The sequence below is a fragment of the Rhipicephalus sanguineus genome, chromosome 8, assembly GCF_013339695.2.
Source record: "Rhipicephalus sanguineus isolate Rsan-2018 chromosome 8, BIME_Rsan_1.4, whole genome shotgun sequence".
In the NCBI taxonomy this organism is placed as follows: domain Eukaryota; kingdom Metazoa; phylum Arthropoda; class Arachnida; order Ixodida; family Ixodidae; genus Rhipicephalus; species Rhipicephalus sanguineus.
Window position 1 is genome coordinate 33,812,221 of NC_051183.1, and position 22,839 is coordinate 33,835,059.

The 22,839-nt window shown below is 45.5% G+C and overlaps 1 protein-coding gene across 1 annotated transcript in view; it reads right to left on the minus strand.

Annotated features, from left to right (window-relative positions):
* Positions 1-2,295: 2,295 nt before the first annotated feature.
* Positions 2,296-22,839, minus strand: part of LOC119401691 (multidrug resistance-associated protein 1) — a 73,088-nt gene continuing 52,544 nt past the window's right edge. Inside the window, exons 22-28 of the mRNA XM_037668612.2 lie at positions 20,503-20,629; positions 17,383-17,484; positions 16,541-16,687; positions 13,734-13,892; positions 7,097-7,263; positions 6,399-6,593; positions 2,296-3,193 (exon numbers count right to left, since the gene is read on the minus strand). Coding sequence (XP_037524540.1) covers positions 3,082-3,193; positions 6,399-6,593; positions 7,097-7,263; positions 13,734-13,892; positions 16,541-16,687; positions 17,383-17,484; positions 20,503-20,629 — 1,009 coding nt within the window. The 3' untranslated portion in view covers positions 2,296-3,081. The remainder of the gene's footprint in view (positions 3,194-6,398; positions 6,594-7,096; positions 7,264-13,733; positions 13,893-16,540; positions 16,688-17,382; positions 17,485-20,502; positions 20,630-22,839) is intronic.

Here is a 22,839-nt window from a genome sequence, read left to right on the forward strand (position 1 = left end):
ATCCAAAAGGCTTCATTTGTTTTTCTTCTCTTTGATAATGCTAGAGGTGCTCATAGTTTAACAAATGACATCCTCTATAAAGTATATTCAGTTATTGTTTTACAAGCTTCCCATTTCCAGTCCAAACTGAAAAGTTTGATGGTCGGAGACATCTTGCGCACAAAGTCACTGCGCTACAATGCTTCTTATTACTGCAAGTGGACTAAGTGTCGACAAAGAAGCAATGTCTTCAACTGTACAAACATTCACAAAAGTGGTGCAGACAAGTGCAGTTGCGCGCAAGCTTTCAGCACAAACACCAAAGCATCATTTCAATATGAATATAAACTTTCTAACACATATCTCTAAGCACTCGTGAGTCCTGTAAGCAGTGTCCCACATAGCAAACAATTTTTTTTCACTATGTTAACGCGCTTTAAAGTTTTCAAATCACTAGTTAAAAGCTGATAGAGCTCTCAAGCCACATTAAAAAATAACCCGTTCTTTACAGAACAGCAGCATCAGTATACCGAATCGCCATGCACCCCTATTCTTTATTTTGTTGTGATCGGGTTTCACTCAACAAATGTTACCACCCACGAAAACCTACAAAAACTGTGTTGTCACAGCCACGTGACAATATGCACTTCTTGTAAGATGCACATTAAATTTTTCGATAGCTGATGCTGCAAAAAGTTAACATACAGAAAAAAAAAAGACAAACATGTGTACATATCATTTGCAAAGGTGCACAGTAAAATTTTTTAAAGCCTATTCAAATACCAACAGTAGTGAACACATATACAGCTGCATAACGTGAAAAGTACAATGAGGTATACCAAAAAATGAAAACATGTGGCAGCTACTATCAAACAAGTTGAAGACTTTTGTTTGTTCGCATGTGGTAGTGTGTTACGAGAGAAAAGAAAAGGAATGGACACAATAAATGGCTTGATGTACGGCAGTCGATTACGCAGACGCCCCCACATGACAACTGTGACACCATAAACTATTGGAGTGACGGGACATTTCGCGAAAAAAGTTAACAGAGGCAGCTAACGCAACACACCTTCGAATCCTCATCGTGAAACATATACCAAGATGAAACGCCAGGACAAAGAAACGTTTCTCACTTTTCGCGTTTACGAAGTCCTCGCGATGTACAACGAGGAGTCAATGCCCAAATAGACTGAACAAGCAGCAGTAGCTAGCTCTGAAATGACTAATAACGATGCTGTCTTATGCCATGTCAATAGAGGGCTTCATTACTGCATACGTGGCATCTGTAACAGCATACGTAACTCCACATTTTGCAAAGAAAGTGTGTGCAGAACTGCTGCTCCTACGCAGTAAGCGAAACGCAGCATTCTTATGAAAGCAACACCGTTACATACGCAATAGTAAAACTTACTAATGACATCAGAGTGCCCATCCCCCCTTAGCTTTTTTCAATTAGCAAATAATGGCACAAGATCCTAAATGCCTTATAGGTATCCTTCAAATGGTATTCTTAACAGCTCGTAAAATATTAAGAACACCTAAGCAAATCACGCCATCTATAAATGTGCGGCACTAACACTGTGAGACGGTATTATGCAGCAACAACTAACCCTTCAGCCAACAGAGCACGGCTTTAAACGCCGTAACTTTCATGGTGAGTTCATGCCAACTACAATAGGTGGCACTCGTAAGTGACACTTCGAACGGTTTGAATCACTTGAGCCAAGCCTTGCGAATAACTAGTGCTTAAGTTAGATCAGGTTAAAGAAGCACTGACGAGAATTTGTGAAATGCTAAGTAACCAGTTGATCACTTACGAAGTTTTGCCTCTGAAAATTTTTACGGCAAGTTCACTTCAATGCCAATAGATAGCCCTCGTGGGCAATGCCTTGTACTCTTTTGCAATTGAGCAAGGTTCACAAATTCTGGGTCAGCTGGGTCAAACTGACCTGCCGTCTAAAGCAGTGACGTTAAACGCAGAAAAACATCGATACGGCACATTTGATGCTGCAAATGCTTCACGCTCGGATTCTGACATTACCGACAAGGAGTCGGACGGCGACTACACAACGCTTCAGGCACTTGCATCAAACGCTGGCCCTTGGAGCCTGGATGTTACACGGCAGGAAATCAGAATATCAGACAATTAATCAAACAAATGAAAAAAATGCATGAAGGCTTTTGCAAGTGTAATTATGATAAGTGGCACAGTTTCCAAGAACGTTAAGAATGAGACGCTTTATCGCCTTCAAGACCAGCACGCACTAACACCACTTTCTCATGAATGACTAAATTGTTTTTTTTTATTCTGTGACAAAAAAAAGAGTCCGTTACAAAGGCCTTTAAGAACGAGCCCTCTTCCCCAGAGATTCCCAAGAAACCCCGTCGCTTACGCAACGAGTGTTCTGAACGAACTTCAATAAGCGGCGAAGCTCCAGGGCGTGATATGAATCGGCCGCTATTTACAAACGACATGTTCGTTGAAAAATGGTGACATTCTCCTATTCTCTTGCCCTCCTCCGAGATTCCTAAGACACTACCCTGAACCTGCCCGGGAAAGCGTTCGCGACGGATTTCAGCAATTCCGCGGGCCGCGAACCTTCCCGAAACACACAACGTGGACGCATCGTGTGGGCTTCAACGTGCAAAACGGCACGAACCCCGCCTTTTCGCCACTTCCACTAGAACCCTGAAGACACGGTACTTTAGAAGAGAGGAGTAGGGGGATTAAAAGAAGACGAACAGAAAATTTTCACGCTGCGCAATCCTGACATGAAAAGCTCGTAGCTTGCTGGCGGCGCGAAAAATAAGCTGCTTTGAAGCGACAAAGTGCACGAGGGCGCTAAAAGGAACTTGGGCGCAGATTTTTAAAAAGTTGATAAGGTAAATTGGCACGACTCCATTGTGAGGTAGCCGCTGCCATCTAAGGCACGCTTGAAGTGCCGACAGTATGGCCGGTGAGATGAGGGAAATGATCAAGGGTGTGCAGTGACCGTGGAAGGAAGGAGGTAGGGTCCTAAGGAGGGTGGTGGTGGTGAACGATGTGCATCATTATAATAACAATAATAATAATTATAACATAGGCTAATTGTGCATCGTCGATCAGGCCAGCCCTGCGTCCTTGGCCATGCCGTGAAAGATGGAGTTCTCGGCGGCCAGCAGGTTCGCCGGTGTGTCGAACTCGGCCACCCGACCTTGCTCCAGCACAAGGATCCTGCGCATCAATTGATTGATTGATTAATTGAGTTGAGGACAGACGCGACAGCTCGGAGATCTTAAAGTAAGCACATGGAAATGAACTGCAAAGGAATCTGGCCAACTATGACATGAATGTTAAACATGTTCAACAATGTTCAACGCACGTACAAGCTACACCATTGTACCATGATCTCAAACTGAGTCTTTAGGTACAGTGCTGGATGCTCAATACCTAAAAACTGCACCAATGAACCATGATCTTAAATTGGTTCATTAAGGACAGAGTTGGGCATGTTGATTGACTGATTGAGGGCAGACGCGACAGCTCCGAGATTTTAAAGTACGCATATTGAAATTAACTGAAAAGAATCTGGTTAACCATGTGTTAAAAAAATAAAGAAAAATTTAAATACAGCTACAAACTGCACCACTGTACCATGGTCTTAAACTGATTCATTTAAGTACAATGTTGGGTGCCTAACCTAGGATAACATTTGTGACAGTGCTGTAATAAAGCAATGGTAGTGCCTCAATGAAAAGATTAGCATATGTGACTAATTCACTGGAGATGCGAAATCGAGACATGCAGCACTCTTGTTCAAGAGCACTTCAATAAGCACAATGCCAGACACAATACATTTTTCTAAGCAGGTACTGGCTGGTGGAAAGCATTAATCATTATTATTTTTTTTTTTTGCAGAGATACCATGCCAATGTGGCTGCATACGTAAGAGCCATAAGAAGCGTCAGATAGCATATACAGTGCAGACCACTTATAACGTAACCGCATATAGTGCAGGACCGGTTATAATGCAGTCTTTTTCGACTCCTGTTTACCCTCCCATAGAACCGCATGTATACGCATACCGCTTACTGTGCAGTGCCCCAAGATGAAATACCGTTTATAATGCGGTTGCGGGAAAATATTTCTGACAAACGCGGTAGCAAGTGCGGTTCTCAAAGGAGGTACGCCGCTGGGGAGGGAGCGACGAGGTCGTTACGAAGGGCGAGGGCACGCACAGTAAACGAACGAGGGGCGGAGGGAGGAAAAAGACCGCGGCAGCGCTGTGCGGGCTCGCCGAGTGGGGAAGGATGGTGGTTGCCTAGGCGACGGAGTAGCCTTTGCACCGGCGGCGGCAAGGCAGGCAAGGCTCCGCGGCCGCTTGCCGGCAGTGCGTTCCGCGTGGAACGTACGATCGCGTCCTCATCAAGTGCGCTTTAAAGTAAGTTTCCTGTCGGGAAAAGCGCCGTCGTTATCACACTTGCTACAGATATCGCGTTTGCTACCTCGTCCGCGAATTGAAAAGTTTTGCGGCTTCATGACGCGAGCTTTCGCCTTTTCTGCCAGTGCGCGGACTTAAACGAGCTTGGCGGGCTTTTGTCGCCGTTGATCTCCCGGCCGCGAACACAAAACTTCGTATCACGCGCGCTGTTCTTGGGTTAGTACTTGATTGCGATCTTTTCGACGTCCGATCTTCATGTTGTCTTGGACAAACTTCCCGCGACAATATGCTGAACCGCCGGCTAGGCCTAATCAGCGTTGGTTGCTTTTCGGTAGCGGTCACGGGCGATAAAAGTTGCGGTTTGGTGCGGAATCAACGAAACTTTTTGCGATGGCTGCACTTGAAGGGAAGGGAATCATATCGTTAATGAAAACTAGGGCATGGTCGGCACATGCAACTCTCGAATGGTGGTTCCGGATTCGATTGCAATGTCTTGGACATCGCGTGCGCGCCCGTGAAATAGAACGATCGGTACCGCTCAGCACGTAAAATTTCGGTCGCGATTCGACATGGTTTCTGTGTAATGCGCATTCCTCGAGGTGGCCTGAAACATAGTCGGGGAATTTCCGCGATGGCACTTTGTTTTGTTTGCTTTTTTTCCCCCGTGTTCATTTCGTTGGCAATGCGGGTTTGGCGGTTAATTTTTGAACATTCGGAGATTTAAGTGGTTGTAAGCGCCCCAAATCGCATATGTCGATTATCGGACACACGAGGCTACATGCTCAACACGTTTTGCGCAAGTGCAGCCTTTGGAGAAGGTTGTTTTGGTTATAGTGCGGTACCGCTTATAGTGCGGATATTCGCGACTCCGGCGACTTACGTTATAAGCGATCTATACTGTATTAGAATGCGGGTTTTAAGATAGTTAACCAGCCAACAGCACTTTGAGACATGAGCTGTGCCTTGCACTCCCCAGAAGAAGACTTATGGCTGTGGCAATTTCACCGCTCCGATCCATCAACTTATGATTCTGAACAATCAATCACTTACAAATCAGACTGTCCCATATAAAACTGGCAAACAGCAGACATTACAATGAAGTATGCAGTATCTTTTCATTAAAAATTCAAAGCAAACACAGTGTAGCGATGGAAGATGACAAATTAGTCATTATGACCTTGTTTATGACTAATGATTCATTATATCCGTGTGTTACATAAAGGTGAAATTGCACAGCAAAGAACTTTCAAAGGATGGTACCAAAAAACAAAATTCTGTGGTTTTAAGTCTCGAAACTACGATATGATTATGAGGCAATCTGTAGCGGGGTATTCCACATTAATTATGACTACCTGGGGTTCTTTGGTGTGCACCTAAATCTATAGTCTGTTACAACCTAACAAATAAATACAAGCTCAACCCCCGGAACTGCAGTGTGCCTGCCATTCATCTGTGCAAGAGAATCGGAATCCCTGGGAGTGTTAGCAGGCTAACACTCCCAGGGATTCACTCAAACCTCCACATAATGAACACGGATATAACGAATTATCGGTTATAACGAAGTAAATGAAGAATAGCCTTGGTAATACACACAGTGGTTCGAATATACGTTTATAAAGAATTTTCGGATATAACGGAGTTATTTTCGTGTCAAATGCGACTTTGTTATAATGAGGTTTAACTGTACTCTACAAAGTGGACAAGGTAGCGCCCTCCGTCGTAGCTCAACTGGTAGAGCATCAGACGCATAATTTGAAGGTTGTGGGTTCAGATCCCAAAGACAGAAACAGTGATTTTTCGTCCACTTTAATTCCTTTCAATTTAGGTTAAAATCATTACACTACAGTTAAAGCAACAACAAATAATGTCTTCCATGCTTTCCTTAGCTTAACTGTCTGTTGGTTTCATTGGTTGTGACTAACAATGAAACGAGCCCCTAAAAAAATTCCCATTCTTTCATACTTTCACGGCGGACGAGTGTTACAACACGACACCAACCTGTCGTAGTCAAGGATGGTGTTCAGCCGGTGGGCGATGGTGAGGATGGTGGAGCCGGCAAACTCGCGCCGGATGGTCTGCTGGATGAGCGAGTCTGTCTCCATGTCCACGGCGGCCGTCGCCTCATCCAGCACGAGCACCTTGGACTTTCGCAGGAGCGCCCGCGCCAGACACAGCAATTGACGCTGGCCCACACTGCGCAAATTTCAAGAGCACTTTGAGTGGATGTCGGTGCGCCGGTAAAGCTGTGTTCACACGTCTGACGTGATCGCGGACAAATCAGTCACGTGATGTGTGACTTGATTCACACAACGTTCACACAACAGGGCAGAATTCATCTGACAGGGGAGGATTTCAATCTCTCTTGTCAAAGATCCCAGCTGTGATTTTGGTATCAATCATTTCATGAATTGTTCGTGCAGATCGAAGGAGCGTGGCTGGGAACAGGTGACGTACGGTCCCGTGACGTGCAATCTGTGGGCTCAGGTCGTGATCGCAATCAGAGTTCACATATTGTGCACTTAAATCGAAGTAGATGGATGCATTCAGCTCTTGTCCTCAATTCATCCAGGCAGTGAATGTCGGTTTTGTGTGCTAGGGTATTTTTCGCTAGCAGACCAAACACCCAACTAAATAAATGCTCCGAATTTAAAACTGTGGCACAAGGCAGACTGATGGAACAGAGCATGAAAACTGACCTGAGGTTCTCGCCGCCCTCCTGCACCTCGTGCTCGAGTCCCCGGTCGAGGCCCGAGATGAAGTTCTTCAGGTGCGACAGCTCCAGGGCTGCCCAGATGTCCTCGTCGCTCTTGGACTTGAACGGGTCCAGGTTGGTGCGCACGGTGCCGGAGAACAACACTGGATCCTGTGGCAGCGAGAAAGAAGACATCCGGTGAAAATGTAGTCGTTGAAACTACTATTAAACCATTCTTCTACACTGAGAAGGAAAATTTCTTAACTACATGTTACAAGACGGCCACATTTGTCTCACACAAAATGCATAAAGTGGCAATTAAAGTTCATAAAAATCTAACACATTCTGAAAACTGCGTAGCATAAAAGCTAGTGAGTCTTGGCTAACTCAGTTTATCGAAAAGTAGGTGGAATATTCGAACTTTCGAATATTTTTCGAATAGTCTTTGCTATTCGATTCGATTCGCACCGGAATTTGACTATTCGAATTTCCGGAAGATAAACACAGCCAACATCCGATTTTTCAGACTCTCTAGGCACCGCGATATCGTCCGAAAAATCGGGCTGTCCGAAAAAATGAATTCATGCTTTTTTATTACACTCAAGCATCAAATCGCCGCAGCCACGTCCGAAATAGTTTTAATGCCTCCCAGTGCACTTATCAGGTATTCTGGTACGCGCCCAGGCTCTCATGAATACATTCGGTGCCTGCCGCGAACCCCACTTAACAACGTTCCAACCGCGAATTCCAAATTAGTGTCTCGTCATGAGCGCCGGTGATACTAGCAAAGCGCAGAATAGATTACGGCTCTCACGCATGGAGCATTTGAAAACGATGATGCGGAACACAAAGACTTTTGCAGAAGAGCGGACGACTCGTCCGGCTTTCCCCGATGCGTGTATCGCCGAATCTCCGCCGATATGCAGCATTTGCTGCCACATGAAGCCGATCGTTCCTAGTGTGCAGCAAATAGCCAACCAAGCTGACGCAGTCACTGCCGGGGCACTTGCGTTTGCCATGATAGCTAGCGTTCGTTCGGATAGGCCTATTTATGACATGGCCACTCTGTTCCCAATTTCACACAGGCGCGGCGATGGCGAGCTGCTTTTGTTCGTGAAGGCAACGCGTCTGTGCGGCGCACTTAGTGGTCTCGCGCAAAGAGGCAGCGTAAACGGCGGCACGGCGCATTCGAGTTATACGCATACCATTGCGCTAGGCCGCATGCACTACTGAGCAGTTAGCCGAAGATGCTTATGATAAGGGTTGGGCACATTTGCCACCTGCTACCATCACGCCTCCATGCATTTCCAGTGCTTATCCGTAAAGACATCGCTGCACTGCGCCATGACAGTGGCCCTTTCAGATTTTCGATATGCTTCACCCCATCACACTCTCGCATTGCGGCAAAACTGCCTTTCAGACTCTTTTGCGGCCGCAAACAGACTGACTCAGGAAAGCACTGGTTTGAACCCTACGAGATTATCAAGAGACACGACAGAGGTGGGGGCTTTAATTAACGCCGTTTCAGACCTGAAATTCGGGCAGAAAGTCTGAAAAATCGGACGCCGAAGAGTTTCAGCATCCTAAATTTCAGATGTTCTCATACAGTAGAACCTCGTTGATACGTTTCCGCAAAAAACGCGGAAAATAAACGTACGATCCGGGAAAATGTACAATCTGAATCCAGTAAAAATTGAGGCTGACAAGCCCATATTGAGGTGCAAGGGCAAAGACATCTATTTCTCAAAAAACATGGAGGGACTCTTCGATTTTCGAACTCCTGACATCTCGCTGGCAGCCAGAGGTCAGCCAGCTACTTCCGGTCCTGACCGGAAATAACGTCGTGGTCATGTGTGTTGAAAATCGAACTCAGGGACAACCAGCGTAAACATAAAGAAACGCTACCGCCATGTTGGCAGACGAAACTTTGCGCCGCATGAGCGTCGGCTCTTTCTGCATTGCCGCTTAGAAATATGGGGCTAGGTTTGCCGAAGAGCGGAAGTGATATTTTCAACTATACGCATTTGGGATGCGATCATGTACGTTCGCAATATCACGCGCGACTCGCCCCGTCCATGAAGAAAACTGCCGCCCCGCTAAAGGCTTAACAAGCTCAACTCTTCGCAGTGCACGTAACAATCGCGGTACAACACGATATGCGAAATCTCGCGAAAGTGATAAGCGTCCCCGAAAGCGACAGCTGTTCGTGGCTATCGCATACTACGTCGCACACTCGCGCTGATCAGTTTGCGTTCTGTCTTAACTTGAATAAGACATGCGTTGATATAGTTTGCCGCCACTCGTAATCGCATCATCTCGCACGGCGGAACTGGCTTTAGAAGATAACGCCCGGCGTAATGGCAACCGAAGGTGAAGTCCCCAAGCACCCACATTGCGATCCGTCGAGTCCTCACAAAGATGGCGGCGAGTGCGCATCATCTCATTTTGGCATCTGATAACCAGAATCAAATTTTTTCTGGCAGCTTCTGCCGACCCGAAAACGAATGCCAACTGGAATTGCGCCGTTCGGGGCAACCCAAAAACGAATGCAGTCCGGGAGAAAAGTGTGGGAGAAATTATCGGCCATATTCACTGGGCACAATGGCGGCGTTGCTATGGTTATGTGTCGCGACGTGTTGTGCAGCGGCGGCGGCATGTGCATCTCCGTAGGTCTTGTACCGAATTGTGGCTGACTGGAGGAGCGACAGCCTCCATTCTTTAGGCCGCATTGGTAGTTCCCCCGGCTGTTGTTGTAGCCACGGGGTCTGAACAGAAGTGTGTGGAACGAGTGTGCACCTATGCAGCATGCTACGGATGAAGGATTTGCAATGCTCAGCGAAATTGTGCCAAGTGGTACAGAAAAACTTTTTTTAAAGCTGTTTGACGATTTTGACGGCCAGCGTTGCCGCCTGCCTTCGGGTCGGTGTGTGGTTGAGAGAGTGCGGCGATCGGGGACAATTGAGCAAAGCAGAGAAAGCGCGGAGGGGTGGAAAGGCACTGCGGAGAAGCCGCCGTCGCCGCACGGCGGGTGTCTGCCACTTCGCGCTTCACAAGTACATGAGAGGGCCCTTTTTGCACACCTGAATGAGAGCTTCTGAGTACAAAACGTATCATACGACTGCAGTTTTCCGCGGTGCTGAATGTTGCTGCCGAATATCGTATTTTCCGGGAACGTATTAACCGGAACGTATTACACACAGCTGTATTGGGTTATTTTTAACTTTCACGATTTCGAGCGTAAGAGCCGGGAAATCGTACAAGGCGGGAACGTATCAACGAGGTTCTACTGTACATTGACGTCTATGGGGCAGATTAGGGACTCCAGACTCGAAGAGAGCGCGCCCCTGTCCGCCACATGAGTTGGGCCTCCACAGGAGTCGAAAGAAGGGAAGAGGTTGAGGAAATACAATCGATCCCGGATATATCGAACTCGGATATATCAAATTATTTGCTATATTGAACAGTTGAGAAATCCCCTTGAATTTCCCATGCAAAAGTATGGGGCTGGTGTGCATGTATATCGAACTCCCGCACAGCGAAACATCCGCTATATCGAACGCTGCTCCGCGCCGAAGCCCAGAAAGTGCATTTTTCCTAACAAATATTGATCATTTTTCGGCCGCATTCTTATAAGTTCCAGTCCCTCGTCACGCGCAAGTGACGAAATTGCGTTGCTCTAGTTTGTTGCGCAGCGCTTGTCAGTTCACCGGTATATTGACGCGCGATCTGCAGGTTTTAACGCATGGGCTAGTGTTTTTCAAAGAGGCGGATTGCCGAGGGCACCAAAATGAGACTTCAAAGTGACTTGGCAGCCTTGTTGTAATGTTTGCATTCCCTTCCTTGTCCGCGCACGATGGCATGCGGGCCCGCAAAGCATGGCCTTCGAGATCCACAACCTCGTGACGTATTTCTAGTGTTTTCAGTTTTAAAATGCAGATCTCAGAGGCTACGCTTTTTTTCGCATTTCTCGCCAAAGTAGCGGCTGCCTTCTACAAAGCCACAAGTGCCATCGGTATCGCCAACATGTCGACGGTGGAGAAATGTTTCTTCGTGCAGCCAGCGTTGTTAGCGTTGTCTCTTGCGGCATGTGTACTTCTCGCTTCGTTCTTGATAAATCGTCATTCGGGAGTCGAACTAAACATTGTCCCGCTCGTAGCGATAAAAATGATGACCAGTGCTTGGAACAACGTGAAGTAAAGCACCGTCGTGCACTGTTTCCTCACGGGCCTTGGTGCCAGGTGACGACTTTGGGCGCGTCATGACCGCCGACTACAGCGTACAGTGAGTCAGTGAATATTGCGACTTATTAGCGTTTCCGGGCACCGTATCGGACGGGAGCACAGCGAGTGACTTTATCGGTGCAGATAACGATGTAGCTGTTTCTGATTGCATCAATGCCGAGGTCATAGCTGACCTTGCCGGTGCTGCGGAAATGGACCCGTGCGGTTTGAAGATACCAGCCGCCGCTGCCACTGCTAAACCCTTTACCGCGCTACAGAGCTCGCATCAGCGTTCAGCGTCGATCACCGCTGTTGTGGCCGAAGGTGCTGAATTTACTTACCGTATTTACTCGAATCTAACGCACACCTTTTTTCCGGTAAAACGAGTCCAAAAATCGCATGCGCGTTAGAATCAAGTACCGAAAAAAAAAAAGAAACTCGGTTATCATATTGCCATCGGCATTTCAAAATGGCCGCCTCCTACGCGCCTTGGCCATTTCTCGTCGTGTGCTGAGGAGATTGTCTTCCCTTCTGCGTTCGCATCGACGGCATGCAAGTGCCGACTCCAAATACTCGACGAGTGCACCACGATGCCGAATTTAAAAGAATAGTTATTACATGTGCAGGGACGGACGGAAATCGGGCCGCATCGCGGTCGTTCGGAGTTCCCGAAACGTGCGTGTGAGACTGGCGCAAACAGAAGCAGAAGATTTTTTACAGCAAAGCTTCACGGAAAGGTTTCAGTGGACCAAAGCAGGGCCGGTTTCCCGAAATCGAAGAGCGTTGACAGCGACAAGGAGTTGTCCGACAGCGACGAGGACCGATCCATTACGCGACTCGTATCGCCGCCGTAGTTGTGACAGTCTTAGCGGCAAAGCCCGCTTTTTGACTTTGTGTTTCACTTTTTTGAAACTTTACTTCTTTAAAACCCAAGTACTTGTTCTTCTGAATGTGTGAAGTTTGACTCCTACGGATTTTGTTCTTTTCTCTCACGAAAAATGGGTGCGCGTTACAATCGATGTATTACTTTATTTTTTTTTGGTCGCGGAAAACGGGTGCGCGTTACAATCGAGGGCGCGGTAGAATCGAGTAAATACGGTATTTGTAAAGCTTCAGTGATATTGACGATGACTTAATAAATTCACGGCGCGCAAGAAGCAAGACAAGTTTATGGACTATTTGCATGCGAAATAAAGTGCGCTAACTTACAAAAGAAGTTCTTGCCTTGTTCTTTGGCATATGTGAGCGAATCGTTATGTTCGCGCTTTTTTACGATTTCGAAAAACTGTGTCGAGACCTGCAGTGCTTTAATTAAAGCCTTAAATACGCATATTTCGTATTTCGAATTATCGATATATCAAACTATTTCGCGGTCCCCTTCGAGTTCGATATATCCGGGATCGACTGTAGTGTCTTTTCCTTTCGCATGTAAAGTGTTGTCGACACCACATTGATTGCACCAAACCATGTAAATAAATACAATTCGGCCTCTGCATTGCCTCATTCTTGATCAGAAAACTATCTTCACCAACCTAGCCAAAAGAAACGCTTTCATGTTGCTGTCTCATAAGAATATGCTTAGGGATCCTCTGCAACTTTTTTTGTGTAATTTTGCTTCAAAGTATTAAAAAAACATTTGACAGCTATTCGAAAAATATTCGATTCGATTCGCACTCACATGTTATTATTCGAATTTGCTTTGCACTCAAAATTTTGCTATTCGCACAGCTCTATCGAAAAGACTTGAAAGAGTTAGAGTGATGGGAACTTGTTGACCACGAAATGTCACTAAATAAGGGCCACTACAAAACTCAGCAGCAGTCAGATTATATTCCTGGTGTCTGCATTGCAAAATATGCACATTCTACTTGTTATTTTTAAAATAATCAGTGTGCTATTTCTTCTTTGCACTTTTCCCAAAATGTAAATTTATGACTGTTCAATTTTGAGGCCCATATACTTGGCAACTAGGGCAGGTAGAACAATTCTTGCGATGAAAACGTAAATATGTTAAGACTCCATCCAAGTATGGGAGCAGAATTTTGAGCACGAACCTTTTTATTAATTAGTCATCAAAGTTGTAACAGGATGTGAAGTGCATTTCAGAATGTAAAGTTCATTCTGCTGTAAAATAATTAAGGAAGAAAAAAAACTGCTAGCATACTTTCAATCTTTAGTCATCAGTGAATGTTGCTATATCTTAAATTCTGCTTTTAATTAAACTTTAATTTTTATCGAGGCCTCAAACAACAGGGGGAGAAAGTTATCTCAGGGGCTAGATGATTTGAGGAAAAGTAATCACATATTTGAAATCAGCAGAAAAAGCTGCATGAACCTGTGTAGATTCATAAAAACTGATGGAGAAATAAAGAAAAAAAAATGTCTGAGTCTGCCCCCTTAAGATCAGGGAAGTGTTCTTGCCTGTGGTATGATGGTCAGCTTGGAGCGGAGGTCGTGCAGGCCGATCTTGGTGACATCAACACCGTCGATCAGGATAGTGCCATGGGCGGGCTCGATGATGCGGAAGAGGGACAGCATCAGCGAACTCTTGCCCGCACCAGTCCGGCCCACAATGCCAACCTAGAGTGGAGGGCGAGCGAGAGGAAGAGATTAGTACAGTTTTCATGAAAGTAAAACGCGTAGTAAATATACGTTTTTTAGGGATGGACAAATATTAGAGTGTTTGAATTCGCTTTGACACGAATTTAGACGATTTGAAGTTTTGAAGACTTCGAAATGAATGAACATACGTATGTATATTTGAACACATATAACCTCCTTGTAAAATAGTTTCACTGCAGTATGGGGGTGCTATGCCATGAAACCACCCATCCGGGGAAAATCCGCACTTCCATGAAGCCACACATCAAGGTTAAATACAGTAGAACCTCGTTGATACGTTTCCGAAAAAAATGCGGAAAATAAACGTATGATCCGGGAAAACGTACGATCCGAATTCAGTAAAAATTGAGGCAGACAAGCCCATATTGAGGTGCATGGGCAAAAAACATTTATTTCTCAAAAAACATGGAGGGACTCTTCGATTTTCGAACACCTGGCATCTCGCCGGCAGCCAGAGGTCAGCCAGCTAGTTCCGGTCCTGACTGGAAATAACGTCGTGGTCACGTGTGTTGAAATCCCGAGACAACCCAAATATTGCAAAATCGAACTCTGGGACAAGCAGTGTAAACGTGTAGAAACGCTACCGCCATGTCAGCAGACGAAACTTTGCGCCGCATGAGCGTCGGTTCTTTCTGCATTGCCGCTTGGAAATATGAGGCTAGGTTTGCCGAAGAGCGGGAGTTATAATCTTGAGCATACGCATTTGGCATACGATCACGTACGTTCGCGAGATTTGCCGCCCCGCTAAACGCTTAACAAGCTCAACTCTGCGCAGTGCACGTAAATATCGCGGTACAACACGATTTGCGAAATCTCGCGAAAGTGATAAGCGTCCCGAAAGCGACAGCTGCTCGCGGCTATCGCATACTACGTCGCACACTCGCGCTGATCAGTTTGCGCGCTGTCTTAACTTGAGACATGCGCTGGTATGTTCGCCGCCACTCGTAATCGCACCATCTCGCACGGCGGAACAGGCTTTAAATGATAACGTCCTGCGTAATGGCAACCGAAGGTGAAGTCCCCAAGCGCCCGCATTGCGATCCATCGAGTCCTCACAAAGATGGCGGCGAGCGCGCATCATCTCGCCTGATCACCAGAAAACTCCCAGATATCCTCCAGAAAAAAAATTCTCTGGCAGCTTCTGACGACCCGCTGGTGGGCAGAATTGTCCAGCCAGAGAAAAACGAACGCGCCGCGCGATGGGCGGAGCGACCCGAAAACGCGCTCCGGGAGAAAAGTGTGGGGGAAATTGTCAGCCATATTCACTGGGCACAATGGCGGCGTTGCTGTGGTTACGTGTCGCGGTGTGCTGTGCAGCGGCGGCGATGCGCCGACGGCATGTGCGTTTCCGTAGGTCTTGTACCGAACCGTGGCGGACTGGACGAGTGACAGCCTCCAAGGTCTTGTACCGAACCGTGGCGAACTGGACGAGTGACAGCCTCCATTCTTTGGGCCGTATTGTTAGTTCCCCCGGCTGCTGTAGCCATGGGGTCTGAACAAAAGTGTGTGGAACGAGTGTGCATCTATGTACCGTGCTACGGATGAAGGATTTGCAATGCTCAGCAAAATCGTGCCACGTGCAACAGAAAAGACTTTTCTTTTTTTTTTAAAGCCGTTTGAAGATTTTGACGGCCAGTGTCGCCGCCTGCCTTGGGGTCGGAGTGTGGTTGACAGAGAGCGGCGATTGAGCAATTCGGAGAAGGCACGGAGGGGACGATCGAGCAATTCGGAAGAGACGCGGAGGGGACAATTGAGCAAAGCAGAGAAAGTGCGGAGGGGGGAAAAGCACTGCGGAAATGCCGCCGTCGTCGCGCGGCGGCTGTCTGCCACTTCACGCTTCACGAGTACACGAGAGGGCCCTTTTTGCGCGCCTGAATGGGAGTTTCTGACTACAAAACGTATCATACGACCGCAGTTTTCCGCGGTGCTGAACGTTGCTGCCAAATAACCGTATTTTCCGGGAACGTATTAACCGGAACGTATTGCACATAGCTGTATTGTGTTATTTTTAATTTTCGCAATTTTGAGCGTGGGAGCCGGGAAATCGTACTAAGCGGGAACGTATCAACGAGGTTCTACTGTATACTTATTACTGTCACCTCAATTAATTATTTTTTAAAGCTTAAAAGCGTGTTATACGGGCTTATATGCGCTATGCATAGTAATTTTTGAAATTTAACATATTGTACTAGTTACAACTTTCACCCTGCTGCCACATAACTCTTGCTACAATTCAAAGTTGCTTCCACTTCACTTAGAACCAAAAAATTGACATTCACACTTGCCTAGTTCCAATTCTTAAAAATACTGTGCCCGTTAGTTGGGTCATGACAAAAACGCTAATTTTTCTTCACAATATGTGACATATACTATTCGATTCAAAGTTATTTGACCAAATCACTATTCGCTCATTATTCGCTTCGAACCTCAAACTTGCTATTTGCCCATCCCTAAAATAAACTGATTATTATCATTATTATTATTATTATGTCTTTGTTTATAAGAATGCATGGCAGAAGCATAGGACAGGGCAGGCAGATGCCAGCAAGTGTACATGACATGTGGGCAAAGTAATAAATTGAAAAATGTCTGAAATGGACAGCCACCTTCTCGCCGGGAGCAACGGAGACCGTGATGTCCTTGATGATGAGGTCCAGGCCCTCACGGTAGCGCGTCGCGTAGTCCCGGTACTGAACTTCACCGTCCTTGGGCCAATCAGCGGAAGGCTTAGAACCCGGTATTTCCCACGCCGCCTGCAAAACAACAACGTATGGGTTCAAGCTATTTGGCACTCTGTAATCAACCAGCATTACATGTGGGTATTCAAAAAAAAAAAAAGAAGGATGTAGACATGGACAGGTGCTAAACTAATACGAGAACAAACATAGGTGCTAAACTAATGCGGACATGGATAGGTACAAACATAAACACATACAAATGCTAAGCTAATACAGGTACAAATACGGACAGATGCTCAACTGATACGGACACAAACACAGGTCCTAAACTAATACGGACGCAGACACTGGTAGATGCTATTCTAATATGGACATAGACAGATGCTATCCTAATATGGACACAAATGCGGACAGAAGCTAAACTAATACAGACACAGACATGGACACATGCTAAACTAATATGAACACAAACACGGGCAGGCAATAAACTAATACGGACACAAACACACACAGGCACTAAACCAATACGGACACAAACACTGACAGGGGCTAAACTCACATGGACAAAAACACAGACAGACACTAAACTAATACGGACACGGCAGCACCTGTCTGTGTCTGTATCGCCCATAGCCGCAAATTTTTTTGCACTTACGAGTAACGGTAGGGTAATATGCAGTCGCATGCAATGTCATTCAGTGCTCTCGAGGAAAATCGTAGTGTTGAAGAAAAAAAAAAATGAGTTGCAAATGTGAGATCGCGACACACACCTCAGTGGGCGACCGGGTGTACTCCATGATCCGCTCGACGGCCACGATGTTGGTCTCGAACTCGCAGCTCATGCGCACCATCCAGTTCATGGTGGCCGTGATCTGGGTGAGCAAAACACCACGACATCACACAACTTGTTCACACGTAAGCTCGCACGACGCCAAGAAACATTTCAGTCGCAAAGAAAGGAGTTTCCTCTAGGGGTGTGAGTGGATGTTCGGAACTTTCATTGCCGACCAAATTAACACCAACACACTCGTTAATTGATTGACTGATTTATTAACCCTTTAATGCCTGAATTATGAAAGCGTCCAAGAAAAAAACTTTTTTTTTCACTTTTCAGCTTTAAATAGCAACCTTTAATTATATCCGCAGTTTTATTATCCAAAATGCAACTTTTAATGCATATTTTAGGTATGTCGCGAATTCGCGACAACCGGCACTTAAGCCAATACTATATGTAGCTCAAGACGGCGCGACGCAACTATGGCATCGCCGCGTCGATAAAGCTGATCTGTTCAGGGCGACGTAACTTGGCGTCATCATTGTTGATAAATGCAAGTTTGACTTTATTGTCTCCCAAAGATCACGTGACATCGTGTCGGCCACCGTGTGGGCCCTAGACTCCGCCGCCCAGCACAGCGGCCTCCTTTGGAGTCGACAGCATGACATGAATGTGACTGCAACGAGAAATTGATCTAGCTCGTGACGAGACAGATCCAGTTCTTTTTTATGATTTCTCTGCGTCGCAAACAGATATCGCTGCTCAACGATGTGATCCATGAAGTGTCATAAAAAATTCCTTGATATATTCAATATGAGCTCGGACAGTCACACTGAGGAAGAACGGTTTTCCAGTGTGGCATTTTCTTTTGTTCTTGACAGTGCTTCTTCTCACCGCACTGCATGTTTTAGAGAGGCACGTGGTTGGTCTAGCGCATCTTCGTCTTCATCCTCACTGCTCACGCTTGTGCATGTGGATCGCGATCGATGTTGTCGTCTTCGCTGTCACTGAGAAAGGTGTCGTCACTGTTATCTTCTAGTGGCAAGCGCGTGCGAAGCCCTTTTTTTCCCGTAAATGGGCCGACGTTGATCACGAACTTGTATACCGGCAGTCATCAGTGACTGACTCAAATGCCGGATGTCGCGAATTCACGACATACTAAAGAAGCAAGGATCGCGCAAGAAAAAACGTACTTCAAAACAATGTAACATGTCGTGTGCAACGTCTTGGATGTGTGCACATCGAACACATTTTATAGGAGATGGAACATACGTCTCTCGAGCAGAAAACAACGAACAAGTCAGAACTGTTGCACGTGCTCCAGCTCTCCGGCAACAGATACACAACAATTGGTTCCAGCTTGGAATACCTTAGAGGAGATGCCACTAGATGTCTCATGCTAAGAGCTACGTTCGCCGCAAATACATGACAGCCGCCGTTGAAGGCAGCACGCGTTTCGTGTGTTACTTGGAAAGCGTCTTTCGGTATGTCGCGAATTCGCGACAACCGGCAGTAAAGGGTTAATACCCTACGAAAGTTTCAGCTTATGGCAAGTTGTGCTTCAAAAGGTAAGTGCTGGAACACATATAAATAAATTAATCAATCAATCAATAAATCTTTGTAACATATTTAGATAATACAATTAGGTATATATGCAGAAATATATACATATAATAGCAGCAAAGAAAACAGTTACCAGCACCAGCAAAAGTGATTAAGAAGCATCAGATATGAAATGTATTACAGTGAAATCCCGTAAAGATGAATTCTTGGTTATGCTGAACAACATGGGAACATTTGTTTCGTTTCCCATGGACTCAATGCAAAAAAAAAAAGAAATCCGCTTATGACGAACTGCCTAACACATATTCTTTTGTTAAGACGAACTTTCGCAGTGACCGAAAACGTGGGCGATTCTGCGTTAGAATTGTCTTGTGTTAGAATCATGTCGTCAGAGGGGTCAGATGCATTGTCACACAATGGCGGCCCAGCACATGTTGTGGTCGTCAGCATTTTTCCTCCGTGGTTGTCAGTATGCGTCGCGTTGCATCGTATCTGCTCCCAGTAAAGTGCAAATTGCGAAGTACCATTTTAATTATGAAAGCATTTTTCACGCTGAATATAGCTGCGCCATGTATCTTTCATGTACCCAAGGCTTGTGACCGTGAGTAGCGCGAAGAGAGATCTTCAGCTGCACATCGATCAGGAAGAGTTACTATAAGCCAGAAACGGGAAATATCCAGACCCCAAAGGAAAGCTTGCAGACTTTCTTAAGCAACTCAGCGTATATTGACTTTGTCAAGGTAACAGCACACGGTCGAGATGCATCCAGAAGCGATATCAGAGCCAGCAAAACAGGCTCACAGAAAAAAAAGAACTGCCAGGAGAATAAATCTTCCATTCTTTGAAGGAAAATTGTGCTTGTCCCTCCCTTTTTTTTTTTTTATAATCATCAACGTAGCGGTTTTATCGCTGCATTTTATCGCCAAAACGCGGTAGCAATATATTCAAGTGCATTTTTATTTTGAACCCGCAAAATTGAGTGCACGTTAGATTCGTGTAAATACGGTACTTGAGGGCAGTTTTTATCAAGCTGAGCCAAATAAATGCTTTTTCGTCATTTTTCCCCCTTTTTTAAAGCCTGCTCCATTCAGTGTTTTCAAGTAACATATTGGCTTGTTAGCATGTCTTTTTTAGGGGCACTTCTGATAAGTCGAACTCCTGATAAGACGAACAAATGACCGCGGTCCCTTCGAGGTCGTCTTAACGGGAGTCCACTGTACGTACAAAGCTGCAAAAGAGTACATAATGAGGTGACGATAAGGTAAAGATAAGATATAGGAGTATCCGTGGCACCTCCTGCATATGAATACCACCCTGCCACCATAATTTAATTTAATAAAATTCCGTACAGATGCCAGTACACCTTGGCAGGGTATTTCAATTCAGAATTATCATCTACGGAAAGGCAGAGACATGAGCGGAAATTGTTGCACACTGCGATCCGGGCAAGGCAAAAGAAAGCATACGCAGACGCCCCAAAGGAAACTTGCGTGCGGTACGTAAACAGTTAACAACCTTTACTGACAAAATGCTAGGATAAGAGAGAACTCACCGAAAGCGCATAGGAGAGCGACAGACCCACGGCGCCACCGTCCAGGTGATCGCTGCCAAAGACAGCAAACAGGGCCGCAAACAAGACAATCAGGTTGCCGCAGAACTCCAAACGCACAGCCAGCCACCTGGGAAGTGAACAAAAAGACAGGGTAAGGCGCAAACTCAGGCAGTGGCCTTCACAAAGTTCGTTTTTTTTAAAAACTTGTATGGAATATGCTATACAAAGACGCAAAAAGAGAACATCATGCTGGCTATCCATGGCAATCATGATATTCATTACTATTATGCTTTGCTTCAAACAGAATTTTCATGGCGCATAGTGACTGGAAATCAGGTGTGGGCGCAAATAGGGTTGAGTTTTACACAGCAATTTCTAATCTTATAAAGCAAGAATAGGCAACCATTGCTAGTTGTCTGTGATAATCAGTACAGTACACCTAAACACTATGCCAGAAAAATTTAAGTGTAATGGTTACTGCCTTAGAAGCACTTTAGAATGCATGGCTCACACGTACTAAACAGACGCCAATGTACAGCAGACTAACAATGATCCAAAATCTGATGTTTCATACGCCTGGTTAATTTGAACGACTTTCCAACTTTCAGTGAGCCGGCCATGTTTTCAATGTATTTAAAAGCTGCTTAATTGAAACTGCACCACTCTTAAGGGGGGACGTGGGTCCTAAAAAATTTTTCTTTATTTTTGAGTCAATATGAACCAAACTTCACTGTCTTGACCAGTTTTTTATGCTGATTTCAAATCTGTAATTAGGTTTTTAATAGCTGCACTAGTTCAAAAGATCTTGAGGTTTGAAAAAATAATTAGTGCCTGCTTCTTACGGGGCTTTTAGGCAATTTCGACCAACTAAAACCAATATGTAAGTGCATGGGCTTAATGCCCAGATCATGCTGTAGGGGGTGATGCTATTTTTATTCACTTGAGAGCACTGTGAAGGTCAGAAAACAGATGAACACTCACTGGTGGTTATTTTTTCTGATTCACTCTCATTAGTATCTTTGATTAAAATTTGTAAAATGATGCTAGAGAAATGCAAATAGCATCACCCCCCAGATCGTTTCAATACGAGTAAAATGATACCAAGTTTGTGATTTTTACTCAGCAACAACATGGAAAAAAACCCCGTAAGGCTGAGTGCGTTGAGCAAAAATACCAAACTGAGAAAAACGCATTTGAAGTTTCACACAACTGTAACTTTTGTGGAAGTGCAGCCACAGCACTAGTGGTTATATCATTTGATAGGTTTCTTCTTCACGAGAACAGCCATACCAAATATGTGACCATGACCTGCCAATGTACTGGCAAAATCTCCTTATAAAGCCACATAGTGCACCCAGTACCAGAGTGATAAACTCCACCTTTAGCAGTTCATAGGCCTGTACCAATTCCTTGCAAGCTAAAGAAATACAAAATTTGTCTATGAATGTGGCTTTGCAACAGGCAAATAAAATAAACAGAGAGATTAAGTCTAAAAAGCACGTGGGTTATTTATTAAACCAAAAATCAGTTATTATTGTCCAGCAATAGCACTTGGCTCAACAGCAGGCAAGGGCTGTACTCAGGGTCCCCTGCTGGTTTGTGTCATTTTGAAAGTCTGTGCTTGGTGTCACTACTGTATAAGTGCTCCTTTTGCAACTTCCAATGTCAGTTTTTAACCTTCTCAAGGCTGTGGAGCACAAATCAATTTCCCAAAGTGTAACACGGCGTCTCTGCAATTCCGGTATTGCTCTGTCAGGTCGCGGTTGAAGCGACTACCGTTGCACCCTTGTCGACAGTATTGGTGGCCCTAATTTAATGCGTTTCACTTCAAATGACATTAATTATCTTAGCACCACTATCACCAGCTACCTTCTACGAGAAACGCTTCTCGCGCGAGTCGCACCTATGATAATGAAGCACAGGCTTTGAAAGCAGCCTATACCCTCTGCCTAGAAGAAGGTCACTGCTTGAGCCGAACTCGGAACGAAGCACAAGCCCAAAGAACGTTTTTATCACGGATAAGTCCACGCGGATAAATTCTGTGCCATTTTCCTTGCCGCCATTCACCAACATCCAACGGCTTGAACTTCCGCTGCTTTGTTGCGCGCTGCGATGCCAAGCACTCCTCCGGTCGCCGTATTTCTCGCGCACTTAGCAGTCCCGCATAGTATGCCATACGAATGCGGTTTCCAATGCCACTGAAGCGTTGCCTAATGATCCGATGGCTGCAGCTTGACCATGGGGAACCGGGCGGTTCTCGTAGACTCGACGCTCCGGTAGCGACAAGTAGTTTCGGCATCGCGCCCTCGTACGCTTGGCGCGTCGTCTTTACACGAG